The following is a 14,247-nucleotide window of genomic DNA, read 5'->3' as shown; positions in this document are numbered from 1 at the left end:
GAATAGAACTGTTTGTTGTAGTTACTCAACTCCATTTATTATACTCTGGGGTCTGAGGAGAACTCAGAGTATAATAATATTGTGTGGGGGGACAAAATATTGGGAGAAAAGTGGGAGACTTTTTGAGAATCTGGTTTCATCTGATTTGGTTCGCTCATCCCTAGTTGTTACCCAGAAAGCTTGGCCTTCACCCCTTCTACAATGGCATCAGTGACATCACAAGTGCACCGAGTAGATACTGTGACCCTTATCTGATGACATCACTGATGCTTCTGCCACATTTGGATGGCGATATGAATTTGAGGCATTGCCCGATACCTACTAAAGTAAATTCAGCTGATCATATAATTCATGGACATACTGGGCTCTCGAGACTCTTTGCAGTCACTTTCCACTCTAGTTAGTTGATGGCGGTCCTAAATGAGTATGTGAATATGCGTTTCCTAAGCCAGAAACTCCATAGGGAATTGCATAAGTAACATCCCATACTATAATGTCCCCATAGCTATGAGAGCTTCTAATTATAATATACATGGCTTATGGGTATTTCAGGTCTAACAAATTCAGCATTTGACTCAACGTTCATGTCGATGAAAATCCTGTGTGTAAAAATAATATATTAGGGATTAACCATTCCCTATTATATCACATAACAAGGTGTGAAGGTGGAGATCTGCCCTTTGCTTCACCCTCATAATGACTCTATCAACATGCAACATTGCCCAACCTACCCGATACACGGGTGACACATGATACACATCTGAATAACAAATCAGGCTACGTTGTGTAAGACACATCTTACTTATGGAATAATTATCTCATTTTGTAATGCAGGTGGCCGGGAAAATAAGATGCCAATTCTCATCTCCAAGATATTCAAGGGCCTGGCTGCTGACTTGACAGGTGCTCTTTACGTGGGCGATGCCATCCTGTCTGTGAATGGAGCCGACTTATCTGAAGCCACCCATGATGATGCCGTCCAAGCTCTCAAGAAGACCGGCAGAGAGGTGGTGCTGGAAGGTAAGTGTCCATTCAGTCCATGGGCCCAAGGCAATGATTGTGGGAATAGGGACAATGCTAAGAAATGGGTGCAATGGGTAGAAATAAGAAGAGATATTTAAAGCGGCGTGAGAATTGGATATTTGGTTGTAGTTTTACTCCCCCCGCTGCTATGTTGTGGCCAGGAATTCCTCCTGACTCTGATGATTCCCTCACAGCTGTTAAGAGAACTTGCACATTCCTGGGATGATGGGAGGGGAACGTGGGAGGCTCAGAACTGAAACGCAAAGTGCTGGGACCCGGATTTATACATGGGAAGATACAGTGTCAGACTGGCGTGAATAGGGCCCACCTGTAGCATTCATGCTGGGGCCCGCTATACACATTAATGCAAATATTACCTTCCTCTCAACGTGGCCCTGTGGCCCTCTCAATAGCCTGCTGACTTGCTTTTGCCTTAGACTAGGACCCAGTTAGATTTGTGAGCATGGTGAGTAGTGATAGGGGCTCTGCAGGGACAGTAAAGGAGACGGGGCCCAGGGGAGAGGATAGGGGTCCAGATGACTTCCTCTCTAGATATAATCTCAGCGACATAATGCTTTATATAAGAAACTAGGTAGTTTGCTAAATATTAAAATGTGAGGCTCCTGGACCTAAATGCAAAATCTGTAATGGGAACCCCCCCACTTTGCGCCATTTACCATAGAGGTTTATTTTACGTGGCAAAGGGACTTTTGTGCCCCTCTGTGGGTCCATGGCCTGGCAGCAAATGCTACTTTCCAGAGGATCTACAACAAAATCCACCTGTTCGGATAAGTTTAAAGGGAGTGTGTCACCAGATCCCAGCATATCACTCCAGTCCCACAGATAGGTTAGGGTCACCAGAACCCAGTATATCACCCCAGTCCCACAGATAGGTTAGGGTCACCAGAACCCAGTATATCACCCCAGTCCCACAGGTAGATAGGTTAGGGTCACCAGAATCCAGTATATCACCCCAGTCCCACAGATAGATAGGTTAGGGTCACCAGAACCCAGTATATCACCCCAGTCCCACAGGTAGATAGGTTAGGGTCACCAGAACCCAACATATCAACCCATTGCTCCAAAGAGCTAATTTGCATATAGACAAAAACAATGATATATTTGTAACGGAGACATTGATTCACAAGGTGAAAACATCATTTGACTCTGGTGACCTTAACCTACAGTATCTATCTGCAGGGCTGGGTTGACCTGCTGGGTTCTGGTGATCCTAACCTATCTATCTGCAGGGCTGGGTTGATATGCTGGTTCTGGTAATCCTAACCTATCTATCTGCAGGACTGGGTTGGTATGCTGGTTCTGGTGACGCAAAGGGCATTGTGCTAAATGTGTGCCACAATATCATCCGTATATGCCAGAAAACCGGCATAGAGGGAATGATGAATTCCCCCCTATATGTCAAATCATAGCTATGATAAGTATATGGAAAGCTATATAATAGTAGCTCCAATTAAAGGGGTAAATAACCATTTGTCACACTCCATGTTATGCCTTGTCTAAGGCTAGGGCTACACGGCAACTTTGCCACTGACCAAAGATCAGGCTATGATCACGCTATGTTAGGAGTATCCGTTTGGAGATTCCATAGCAGTGTGCATCAAACAATAACCGGACAAAGAAGTCTGAGTATTTTGTTTGGCAAATTCAGTTAAAAAGAACAGATACCTGATGGACCCCGTTATAATTAATGGGGTCCATTGGGTCCTGTATGTGACCGCTGTTGTGCTGCTTCGACTATCCATTTTCGTGGTCCGATGTAAGAGAATGAAGTCTTTTTGTAACCTCTCGTCTCTATTTGATCAGGCATTGCTGAATTATTATACAACTAGAGATTGCAGTCGCCGCACCCTCGTGGTCTCAATGTGACTCCATTCTCATACATTGGTGAAGGAGTTGCAGGACGATATTATGATTTTTATCACATGACAAACGAAGTCAATGTCACCAGTTTTATAGTTGGCCATAGTCATGAGCTAACTGGCTGACGGATGGATGGCCAGTTGCTCATCCACTGTCACATTTACAACCATGCACATGTCTATGTTAAGTACAGCAGGGGGCTGCACCTATTGATTTCAATGGGTAGCGCACGTATATCGGCACCCACTGAAATCAATGGGCTCTGTTTTGAAGCACCGTGCTCGGACACGTGTATATTTCATACTCACTGGCTAACACGGTACAAAAACAAACGTTTTCCTTGGTCTAAAGTCATGAACCTCCAGCCTGACTACGTCATCGCAGAACTTGGATCTGGCGTGTTTGCACACAATGACGGCCAATAATCGGTAGAACAATCAAAAACATTGATTTCAGACAATGATATTTTTGGATACTTATGACTCAGTGGCTCTTATATGCTGAAGGGTACTTAAAGCTGGTACACAGGATAACCTGGATATAAGAGGAAACAGCGCTGGCAAAGCTAACAATGAGTGCTGTGTGTATAGTGACGGAGATGGGGAAATGGTTGAGAGTACTTCTGCTTTCTTTCATGGGTGTCCAGCTCTGACTAACACTACCTGACTCATAGAGCTGAGTTATTGGTGCATCATAAAATGATGGAACATCAGATTAAAAGGGTTCGCCCTCCATGCTAAGTTACAGCATATCATTAGAGCAGAGGTCAGGGATATATTTTGGTGTGACTGAAGTTTTTTTCCATAGAAATCATCTATTTTTTTGGATTCCCACAAGTCCCCTAGCATATCTGTATATGACCGCACCAAAGGACCACCTCAGTGACAAGACCACCCTTTAATCCAAACCAGATATGCAGTACTGTCACCAATTTTCAGTCCTGTCATGTTATGCATACGGGCCATCTTCTTGGAGAAGGCCACCACCCTCTAGAAGACCACTCAAGGCTGAGGCCCCATGTTGCGGAAATGCAGCTTTTTTGTTGCAGATTTTGCTGCAATTTTTTGAGCCAAAGTCAGGAGTATATTGAGCAAAAGGTACAAGTATAAGAACCTCCTATATAGTTCTCATTTATATTGTAATCACTCTTGGCTTTGGCTCAAAAAACCGCAGCAAAATTTGCAACAAAAAAAGTAGCTTTTGTGCAATGTGTGGCCTCAACCTTAAAGGGATTCTACTATTAAAATCACATTTTTTCTCAAGAACACGTAGGAATAGCCTTAAGAAAGGCTATTCTTCTCCTAACTTTAGATGTCTTCTCCGTTCCGTAGAAATCCCGGTTTTCATCTGTATGCAAATGAGTTCTCTCGCAGCACTGGGGGTGGTCCTCAGTGCTCAAACAGCACTGGGGGCATACCCAATGCTGCGAGAGAAATCTCCAGCGCCACCTCCATCTTCTTCAGGAATGGCCTCTCTTTGCATCTTCTTCCGGAGCTGGGTTCAAACTTCTAGGCCTCGGGCAGAGCCGACTGTGCATGCCCACAGGCCACAAGAAAATGGCCGCTTACTTACTGTGGAAGTAAGTAAATTATTGCAGTAAATTATTATACTCTGTGGTCTATTCAGCCATCGTAGTGGCTATCATATGATGAACGTCATTTAGCATTTCGTACTTGGTGACAGGTCCTCTTTTATAGACCGTGGTCATATTCTCATTAGAGAGAACGTTTAGATGACACCAAGATCTTCTAGTGTCAGTGGCATGTTGGTTAGCCTCAACATACTAGAACAGTGACCTATTTAAAGGTCAGCCCCATTTAGTAGTAAAGTGTGATAAAAATAGGGACATATTTTACAGGTCAGTTCTTTCCAGAACCAATCTCCAATAAATATACGTTGTCCTCTTCTGCTGGATGCTAGGATTACTTCTGAACTCTCAGAAGCTGGTAAGAACCCTAGTAGGAGCTACACTTGCTACACTTGTCTTATTAGTTGTCAGCTTTTTCAGAACTTCCACCAGTTGGATAGGACGTATTTAGCCTTTTTTTATACTTTTTTTTATGAAAGTAAGATAATCTAGAATTTTTGATAATTCATGATGAGCCCATGGGAATATCCATAGGAATCTATATAGGCCTCTTTTTGTCATATGGCCCAGCAGTATCAACTGGGACGGTAGACCCACCAAAGAACTCTCACGACCCACTCTTCATCTGTAAAGAATATGTGTATGTTTACTTTCAGTGTTGGACTAGCTCACCTAAGTATTAGAGAATTCTCCAATAGAACCAGACCCTAACACACTAAACCTCCATCAGAGGACAACCAATTTTTAAAGGGTTCTATGGTCTATTTCCAAGGGGATGTTGGAGGATGGACCCCTACAAGTATAAGAACCTTCTATATATTTCTCATTTATTGTTAGGGAATTGCTAGGACAGCAATTCCCCGGTAGCTGTTGAACCCTGGGACGGGACACAAGAGACAGTGAGCCCTAAGCTGAAGCCCCCAACTGACCCTTCCTATTGCCAGGCCCTATCCTACGTAATAGGCGGCAACCACGAAGACAGTCCCTTCCTGGATATGTGAGACACAAAACGCAGACAAGACGGACAACAACAAAGAGAGGTCAGCTAGCCAGGGGTCAGTAACAGTCGTGTGATGCAGTGCCAAATCGGAGTCCAAAGAATAGTCAGTAGGGAAAGCCAGAGGTCAAGGATTAGAATGCAAGCAAAAATAGTGACAGTAAGGAGCAGGTACACACAAGGCAATAGCAAGCACTGGTGTGAATGCGAGCCAAGGCTAAACAGGGAAGAAGAACCCGCCCATGGAATTGACAGGAAGGCGGCTGTCAATCACAGGGCAAGGCCAGATTAACCATTAGAGGAGCAGAGAAAACTGAAGGTGAAGGAGATGGGTGTGGTGGAAAATCAATTATCAAGGTGAAAGAATAGGGCAGTGTTCAGACAGTGCAAGAAGAACCCAACCCAATCTAACACTGTTCATTTTAAGGTCATACCTTTTATTGGCTGATCTTGCCAATTTTGGTTGCACTGACCAACTATCCAATTTGTATGGGGGTCTTCCAACTTTCCACCCCAATGACAGCTGGTGGGAAGATAAGAATCAAGCAGTTGGATTGTAATTGCCCCTTCCTTTTGTTCTCAGTAAGATAAGAACCCCCTGGCAGTGGCCTCTTCTCTCATCACCACTCAAGAGCCTTTGGGGCCCATTATTGGTTCCTTGTGCATTTTAAGAATATTAGGATTTTGTGATTCCCGTGTGTTTAGTTTTTTTTAGTACTTTTAGTATAAACCACGGAACCCATTTTTAATGACCTTCTTGGGTTAAGTCCCTATGTAATGAGGTTAGTAGATATAACAAAACCATCATTTACCTCGTATTAACTCCCGCCATATAAAGCTGTGACTGTGGGAGCGCGGGAGCCGTGACACTCTTGTCCAGTGAGCTGTGAACGGCTTAATGATCTGACTGAGCCTGGAAGAGCCTAGAGAATTGCATGACTGGCGGAGGCCGAGAGTTAACTATTCAGGGGACTAAACTAACTTCACCACTGTCATTTCTGTCCTTCCATCATCAGTCATCTCTAGGTGTCCTTGCAGACCCATTCTCCATTTCTTCTTAGTATTTTTTTGCTTATGGAAAATTTTAATTCATACTTTTCATTATGACCCATTTCACTTGTAGACAATGTTCTGTCATAACACATTGTGCGGTTGTATATGCTCAATGCTTTTAACTTCCTTTATTTAATTTATCGCAAACTATTACTAAAAATGGATTAGTAAGTTTTATTAATTTTCCAAACATCTGGCGATTTTATGCTGCTGGATAACCCCTTTAAAAAGGTTGTGCCATTATGGACACTTATCCCCTATACACAGAACAGGGGATAAGTGTCTGCTTTCTAGAGGTCGATCACCAGGTCCCACAGTGATCAAGAGTATGGGGGACCAAAAGTCCACCAAAAGCTTCCTTTTGAATGGAGCACCAGCACCAACTAGCGCCATCACTATCACTATAGTGGGGTAGAGGGCCCTGCCCACGAGGGCTTACAATCTATGAGGGATAGAGACAGAAGGAGAGGGGGAGACTGTACAGATGGCCGTGCGGTGATAGTGTTATTGGGGGGGGGGGGGGGGTGTAGGCCTTCCTGAATAGGAGAGTCTTCAGGGCCTTCTTGAAGCCTGTGATTGTGGGGATCAGTCTTATGTGTCGTGGTAAGGAGTTCCAGAGTATGGGGGATGCACAGGAGAAATCTTGGAGACGGTTGTGTGAGGAGCGGATGAGAGCAGAGCGGAGTAGGAGGTCATTGGAGGATCTGAGGTTACGTGTGGGCAGGTAGTGGGAGATTAGGTCAGAGATATATGGGGGGGACAGGTTGTGGATGGCTTTGTATGTCAGTGTTAGTAACTTGAACTCAATTCACTGGGCAATGGGTAGCTAGAGGAGGGACTGGCAGAGGGGAGCAGCTGATGAAGAACTGGGGCCAAGGTTAATTAAGCGAGCAGCGCAGTTTAAGGTGGACTGGAGGGGGGCGAGGGTGTTAGCTGGGAGGCCATGGAGAAGGGTTTTACAGTAATCTAAGCGGGAGATTAAGAGGGCATTGACTAGCACCTTTGTAGACCATTAGTTGAGGAAGGAGCGGATTTTATGGATGTTCTTGAGTTTGAGGTGGCAGGAGGTGCTGAGGGTTTGGAAGTTCACACCTATGCCAGTGGGTATATTGGAGAACCAGAACAACGGACAGACAGACTGCTAAAATAGCAAATATCAACAGTTTCAAATGATTATAATGGGATCTGTTGGGTGTCTGTTCTTTTAAAATGAAAACACCAGATGATAAAGTGAAGCACATCAGTTACTGATGTTACCTTAGCCTTAGTTCATGATATGCGGAGATGAGTGATAAAAAATGACCAGCTAAGAAAAAAAAATGCATTACTCAGTCAGCCATTTTATGTAATGTAAAAGTTTTTCTTTTCATTGCTGCTGACCTCTTGCTAATCATTTATACTCATATATCTTAAGCAAGTAGGAAAGGTAAGGAAGGCCACGTCATAGGGAATCTACACCAATGGACACCAGACCCACATTTTATCACTTACTATACACATTATCACATCAGGGGAAACAGTAAAAAGCAATTACTCCAATCCCCTGTAGAGATTATCCAAAAATAGGACAGGGGCGGCACGGGGAATGTGAAATTTGAAGGCAGCGCAGAAATAATATCAGAACGTTCCCTTAGCTGAAGAGAGCGAGTCCAAAAGCAATATTCTGCAGAGGAGTTTTATGAGAACTAAATAAAGTTAGAGTAAACCCAAAACCTTCATATAAGACATCGAAGAGATATGGGAGCCTCAATATGGGAGAACTGGATGGCCGAAATCTGTGGTTTAGGTATATGGGATATAAAAAGTGCAAATGGAACCCCATCCGTGCCCCTAGTATATATGATGCCATGTGCACGGGGTCTGCGCAGACCCCCTACAGCTCAGTACCACTCATCATCGGCATGTTTTCCACTCTCCTATGTAGCCTCTGTACCGTATTTTACACATGTTCTTATTAAAGGGGTGGGGCAGGAATTTTAACTGACAGCCTATCCTCAGGATAGACTAAAAGTGGGCAACCTCTGCATGGATCAGCTCTTTGGGACCACTTTTGACAGAGAATACATGTTTCATATGGCATAACTCCTACAATCATAACCCAGCATCTCGTGCGGTAATTGGCCCCTGGTGCTCATGTGACGATAGGGCTGGAGGTAATGACACATCATGGCGGCTCCCGTAGCTGTGGGGCTCATTGAGAACTGTGTATATGGTGATTGGGAAGGCAGGGACGGTAATAAACCGTCCTTACCCCTGCCTCCCCTATAAAAGGAACAGCCGGCCCTTCTATCATTGCAGGGTTAAGAGTGGACAACTTGGATGTAAAAAGTCAATGGGTGGTCTGGAAGTAGTTAATACATTGTCCCTATAGTACTGTAAGTGCACAGGGTGTAGAGTGAGGCTCCTAAGCCCGAATTGAAAATTTGTAAGAGGACCTACTATGGGTCATTTAAAATACTTGTGGGGCCCTGGGCTGATGCAATCACATAATATGTGTCAGGCTATGTTTGCTCCGAATTCTCTATTTGGAGTCTTCGGTACAGAATCCTGCAAGCCCAGTTTTTTATGTCCAGCTACGTCCGGGAAAAATTAAAGTACGACCAGTGGACCCCATTCTAATCAATGGAGCTCCTTGGGATCTGTTGTTTTCCACCATAAGACAGAATGTTGCAGCACCGGTAGAACAGAGACCATGCTGCAGATGTGAACATAGCCTTACAGTGTTTTTCATGTGCTCTTTTCCCTTTCCTTCCTCTGTATATTGCGGATCTGTAAAGTCAGATTGTACTTTGAACTTTCCAAATAAAATAGTTGTGCGATGAGTAAGTGTAGTTATTGCATCCAGATTGTGTGTGTGCCACAGGGATCCAGCTGTCCGCTGTTCACAACACACTTCATGTTACGCCCTGAGCTGTTTTTTCAAAGTGACTTTCTAGATTCACTTTTTCAATTATTTATGCAGGGATAGGAGCGCACAGGACTGAGGGGAAAAGGGATCCAATATGTCTCACTTAGGCAGAAATCCATTACAAGTTTGCTATTATTGTATGTATGTAGCTTTATGTATGTGTATGATTGGTATATGGATTTACATCTGTTGTGCGGCCACACACTTTGGTGGTCCAACCACAAGATCTCACGGACACGCCATACAGATGTCACAGACTGGGAGATTTACTATGCCTTGCACACGACTGAGCATCTGATGTGAGGTGGCAGATTGCTGTCGGATGACGCTCAGAGTGACATCCGAGTATATTCTGTGATGCATTCACAACTATGGGGTCTTCCGATCCATTCCGATCAAATGGAGCAGGATAGAAGATCCGATCCTGCTCCGTGTCATCCGAATAGATTGGAAACCCCTGTAGATGTGAAGGCATCACAGAATGCACTTGGATGTCTGTCCGAGTGTCATCTGACTGCATTATGCCTCACATCTGATGCGCATTCGAATGTTTGCTTATGTTCCATAGAGAAGATGCCAATGCTGGTTTTCTAAGAGTGCATTGGATGACACACATGTGAGTCAATGCAAGATTTATGGGATACAGTGATATACATTAAGTGTATGGGAATAATTGCTACATTGTTACATCATCATAAATTTGGTTAAGAACTCCAATTTCTTAAAGAGGACCTTTCATGGTTTGGGGCACAGGCAGTTCTATATACTGCTGGAAAGCTGACAGTGCGCTGAATCCATTGCACTGTCGGCTTTCCCGATCTGTGCCCCGGTTAAAGCGCTATCGGTGTCAGGTACGTCCTTCTCCACAGCAGCGCCTATCGCGCTGTACAGTGCGTGCGGGGAGGAACGCCCCTCTCCCCTACTGATAATACTTGTCTATGTACGAGCACTGGAAGTTCCTCCCCGCTCACACTGTACAGCGCTATAGGCGCTGCTGTGGAGAAGGACGTCGCTCCAAATGACAATCACCACCAACACAATTCTAATACCACAATCTTCTTCGTTACTCTGTTCATAACCCAGGATTCAGGCCAGCGTTTTGCTGACTACTGATTATTATAAAATGCTCCATATCCCACGCTCCCTGCTGCATCCGTAAATAGATTTAACGCATCCGCATCTTTAAAATCATCTTGTACACAACTTTTGCCATAAAATTGCTCAATGAATTCCAGCCATAAGTCCAAATCATCCTTTAATGAACGAGTCAACCTAATATGACTCCTAGGAGACTTTAAGTGACTTTAAAAGACCTAACAGCGATTGCATTTCCTTTAATGTAGTGTTATTCTTTGCTAACATCTCTACCAAACACGCCTTAATCTTATTTCATTTCTCTTCTGGCAACCGAAATTCAAACTTAATGGACTCTATGACTATACCTAAAAACTCGAACTCACTACAAGGAAAAACCGTATATCTAAAGCTAAAGGAACGTTAAACAACTCACATATCTCCATAAACTTTAACAATGAATTATAACACAATTGCGATTCTGCATCTCCAATAAATAAAAAATCGGCCAAATAATGAAATATACAACAATCCGGCAAACAATCTTCTATAACCCACTGCAGGAAACTAGAAAAAGACTCAAAATAAAAACAAGACAAGGAAAAACCCATTGGTAACATTTAGAGATGAGCGATCAATGTTTGGATCAGCCGTTCTGAACAGCACGCTCCCATAGAAATGAATGGAAGCAGCTGGCACGTACACTTTGCCGGCCGACGGTCGCCGTGCCAGGTGCTTCCATTCATTTCTATGGGAGCCTGCTGTTCGGAATGGCTGATCCGAACAGTGTTCGCTCATCTCTAGTAACATTCTATCATAAAGGTAAAACCCTTCAAACTGCATACCCAGCGAATTATCACCTGTCGGGTGGACCGGCAGCAACCAAAAAGCAGATTTTATGTCCACCTTAGCTAGCAATGCACCTTCTCCAAAGCACTTCAAACCTGGTATTACATTGTCAAAAGACGTATACTGAACTGAAGCAACGAATGAATTGCCAGGCGGATAAGACAAGTGATGAATGAGCCTAAAGGCTCCTTCTTCTTTCTTTGGGACTATCCTTAAAGGGAAAATCCTGAAATTCAAAAAGGGCGGGGATGCAAAAGGCCCCGCTATCCTTCCTATTTGGACTCCTTTAAACAACTTATCCCTAACAATTTCTTTATAACATTCAACCGACTTCAAATTCCTATAACAAATACAACCCGTGCCTTTAAATTCTGGCACTAAAAACCCTTCAAATAGCAACTCAGCCTTCTGTTTGTCTGGGAACCTGTTTAACCATGGAAGCATGTTTAATACCCTCACCGGAGTCAATACTTTTTGCCGACAACTCCTTAGTACTAGGCTGTTGCTGCCCTGTTGCTCTCTTAAAGCATCGTGATACCGGGTGTGCTCCGGAACAAAAGGAACACTTGTGTTGGTATCTACAATGTTGTAACCATTTAGAGATAGAATCATTATAAGCGAAACAGACACCCTTTTTAAAAGGAGTCTGATTTGCAGTTGATTGTCTAGCTAGTGCAGAGCGCTGTGGCATCATTAAATTAATCCACAGACCAACATCTTTTACACCCCAACGCAAATTTGGATGCACTGCCATCTTTTGACGAAACAGTTCATCGTAAGCAAACCATGCAGTGCCCCACAAATTTCTGTAAGCCTCTAAGACTATATCAACGTGTTGGAAAAGACCGCTACATTTACTAGGAAACTTATCCCCCAACACTGTTGCATAGACACAAAAGGCCTGCAGCCAGTTATTGAAGGAGCGAGGTACGATACGTTTACGCTCGTCCTCTTTATCCTCTTTCCTGTCACTCCGCAAGATAGTTTCTCTCGCAGAAGGCAGCAAAGACAATAAATCGATAAGTTTGTTCTTCCATATTTTTTCCTTAACTGTATTATGTCTCCGCCACTCCACTGCACTTCTTCGACAGTGGGAGATTAACTAAAGTGGGCGCAGGAGTGGCCGACACCGATGCGTCAGGACACCAGGCTTTCGCTAACGGATTATCCGATTTAGCCATTTTCATACAATGTGACATTAATGTAAAAAACTGTGAAACAAAATCATTATTATTAGGGACGGACGAAACAAGGATGTTCTCACCCGCTGCAGTAGACTGGTTCACCTCCATTCCGTTCACCGCTGCCAACGCTGGACCTGCTGCCTTGGAGCTCTGCTGCCAATGACGCGGCTGTGTGTCGATCCCTGCAGCTGGACAGCTTGTACCTGTTCCTTTCAGGCCTCTGTGTTTGCAGGGGGCCGGCACCGACTGGACCAGCGCTATGATGCCAGCTCGCCACGCTCCCTCCTGCCAACAGTCCCCCCGATGCTCCGGCCCCGCTTCAGCCGCTGCCCGCTCCGACCAACGCTCAGCTAGGCCTGCCTCCTCTGACCTGCGGTTCACAGAAGAAGCTGCTCGCTGGCCGCCGCTACACCTGCTGCGCTTCAGAGAGGGCGGAGGGGGCGTGTATGATCTCCAGCTCTTTCTTGCTCTTTTGCCATGCAGGAGACACACCTCCACTCCCGCTTCTCTTCTCCGCCTCAGTGCCGGCCTCTCGCAGCAGCTCTTCCTCTTCTTCTGCCGGAACTCCAATCGACAGGACATCCGCTGGCGCCGCTTCTTCTGCCGAAGCCTCTGCTGCTGCCACTGGTGCCGGCGTATCGCTGAGACAGCGCCTCAGCCATTCTTCCCCGCCGGCACTCTCCGCCTTCCACAGGAGCTGACGAAGCAGGTCTTCCATCTTCTAGCTTGATTGAAGATCTTGACGAAATGCCCAGAAACAGCCAATTGGCGCTTAATTTATACTCAAAATTGAAATATACTAATCTGACTGACTATTCAAAACCTGAGGAAACATAAAGTGTCATTCATAAAATATAATTTTTATTGGTACTATGGCGCCATGAGACCCCCAAGCAAGGCTGCTCTGGGGGTCTTTTACATTATAGAGTTCTCTCTGTATGGTATAAGATTCTCCATGATAGGTCTGTACCATGTATTACCTATAGACAATGTGCACATTCTGAAATACTGTCATAAGACAATGCTGATATCACCACCGACACAAAGGAACTTATGTGGTAAAAAAAATGTCGCCCTAGATATGATCTATGTATATGAGGATTAGGCAGAGTTGGGAAATGTACTAACACTGGTGTTTCTATGCCAGTCTTAATCCATACGCCTCCGGGTGTGAGATGTATAGAGTGGAGATAGGCAAAGCCATGAAGATTTGTTTTCTTTAGTGGGTTGTTTTGGGGTCAAATACGATCATCATGAAGCAGAAGTGCTATTATTATACTCTGGGGTCACTTCAGATCTCAGAGTATAATATCTGGAGGTCCAAGAGAGTATGGAAACTGTTATGTTCACCTTTCCTCACCTCTCCTGGGCATTCTTGTAGTGCCCGACACTCCCTCCGGGTCTTCTTCGCACCTCTTCAATCCTCCTGGGTGTTGTCATGCTCCTCAGGGTCACCATTGAGGGCTGTTATTGGGCTTCAATGGTCATCATGGCACTTTAACACAAGCATCATTTACAGGTCTCAGGTTTGACCTAAGGTGCATGACATCACCCAAGAAGCTGGAAAAACTCGGAAGAGGGGAGGTGAGTATAAGTGTTTGTTATCTTTCCACACCTCCCTGGGGAGTCCATTTATTATACTCTGAGGTCTTAAGACAAAGCAAAGTGGCTCATCTTTGGTTTAAAAAGG

At 44.5% G+C, this 14,247-nt stretch overlaps 1 protein-coding gene across 1 annotated transcript in view; it reads left to right on the top strand.

Moving 5' to 3' along the window:
• SNTA1 (syntrophin alpha 1) overlaps positions 1-14,247 on the top strand; it is a 39,918-nt gene that overhangs the window by 14,507 nt on the left and 11,164 nt on the right. The window contains exon 2 of the mRNA XM_075277566.1: positions 835-1,020. Coding sequence (XP_075133667.1) covers positions 835-1,020 — 186 coding nt within the window. The remainder of the gene's footprint in view (positions 1-834; positions 1,021-14,247) is intronic.

The sequence above is a fragment of the Leptodactylus fuscus genome, chromosome 6, assembly GCF_031893055.1.
Source record: "Leptodactylus fuscus isolate aLepFus1 chromosome 6, aLepFus1.hap2, whole genome shotgun sequence".
Lineage (NCBI taxonomy): Eukaryota > Metazoa > Chordata > Amphibia > Anura > Leptodactylidae > Leptodactylus > Leptodactylus fuscus.
This window is presented reverse-complemented; position numbering and strand designations above follow the sequence as displayed.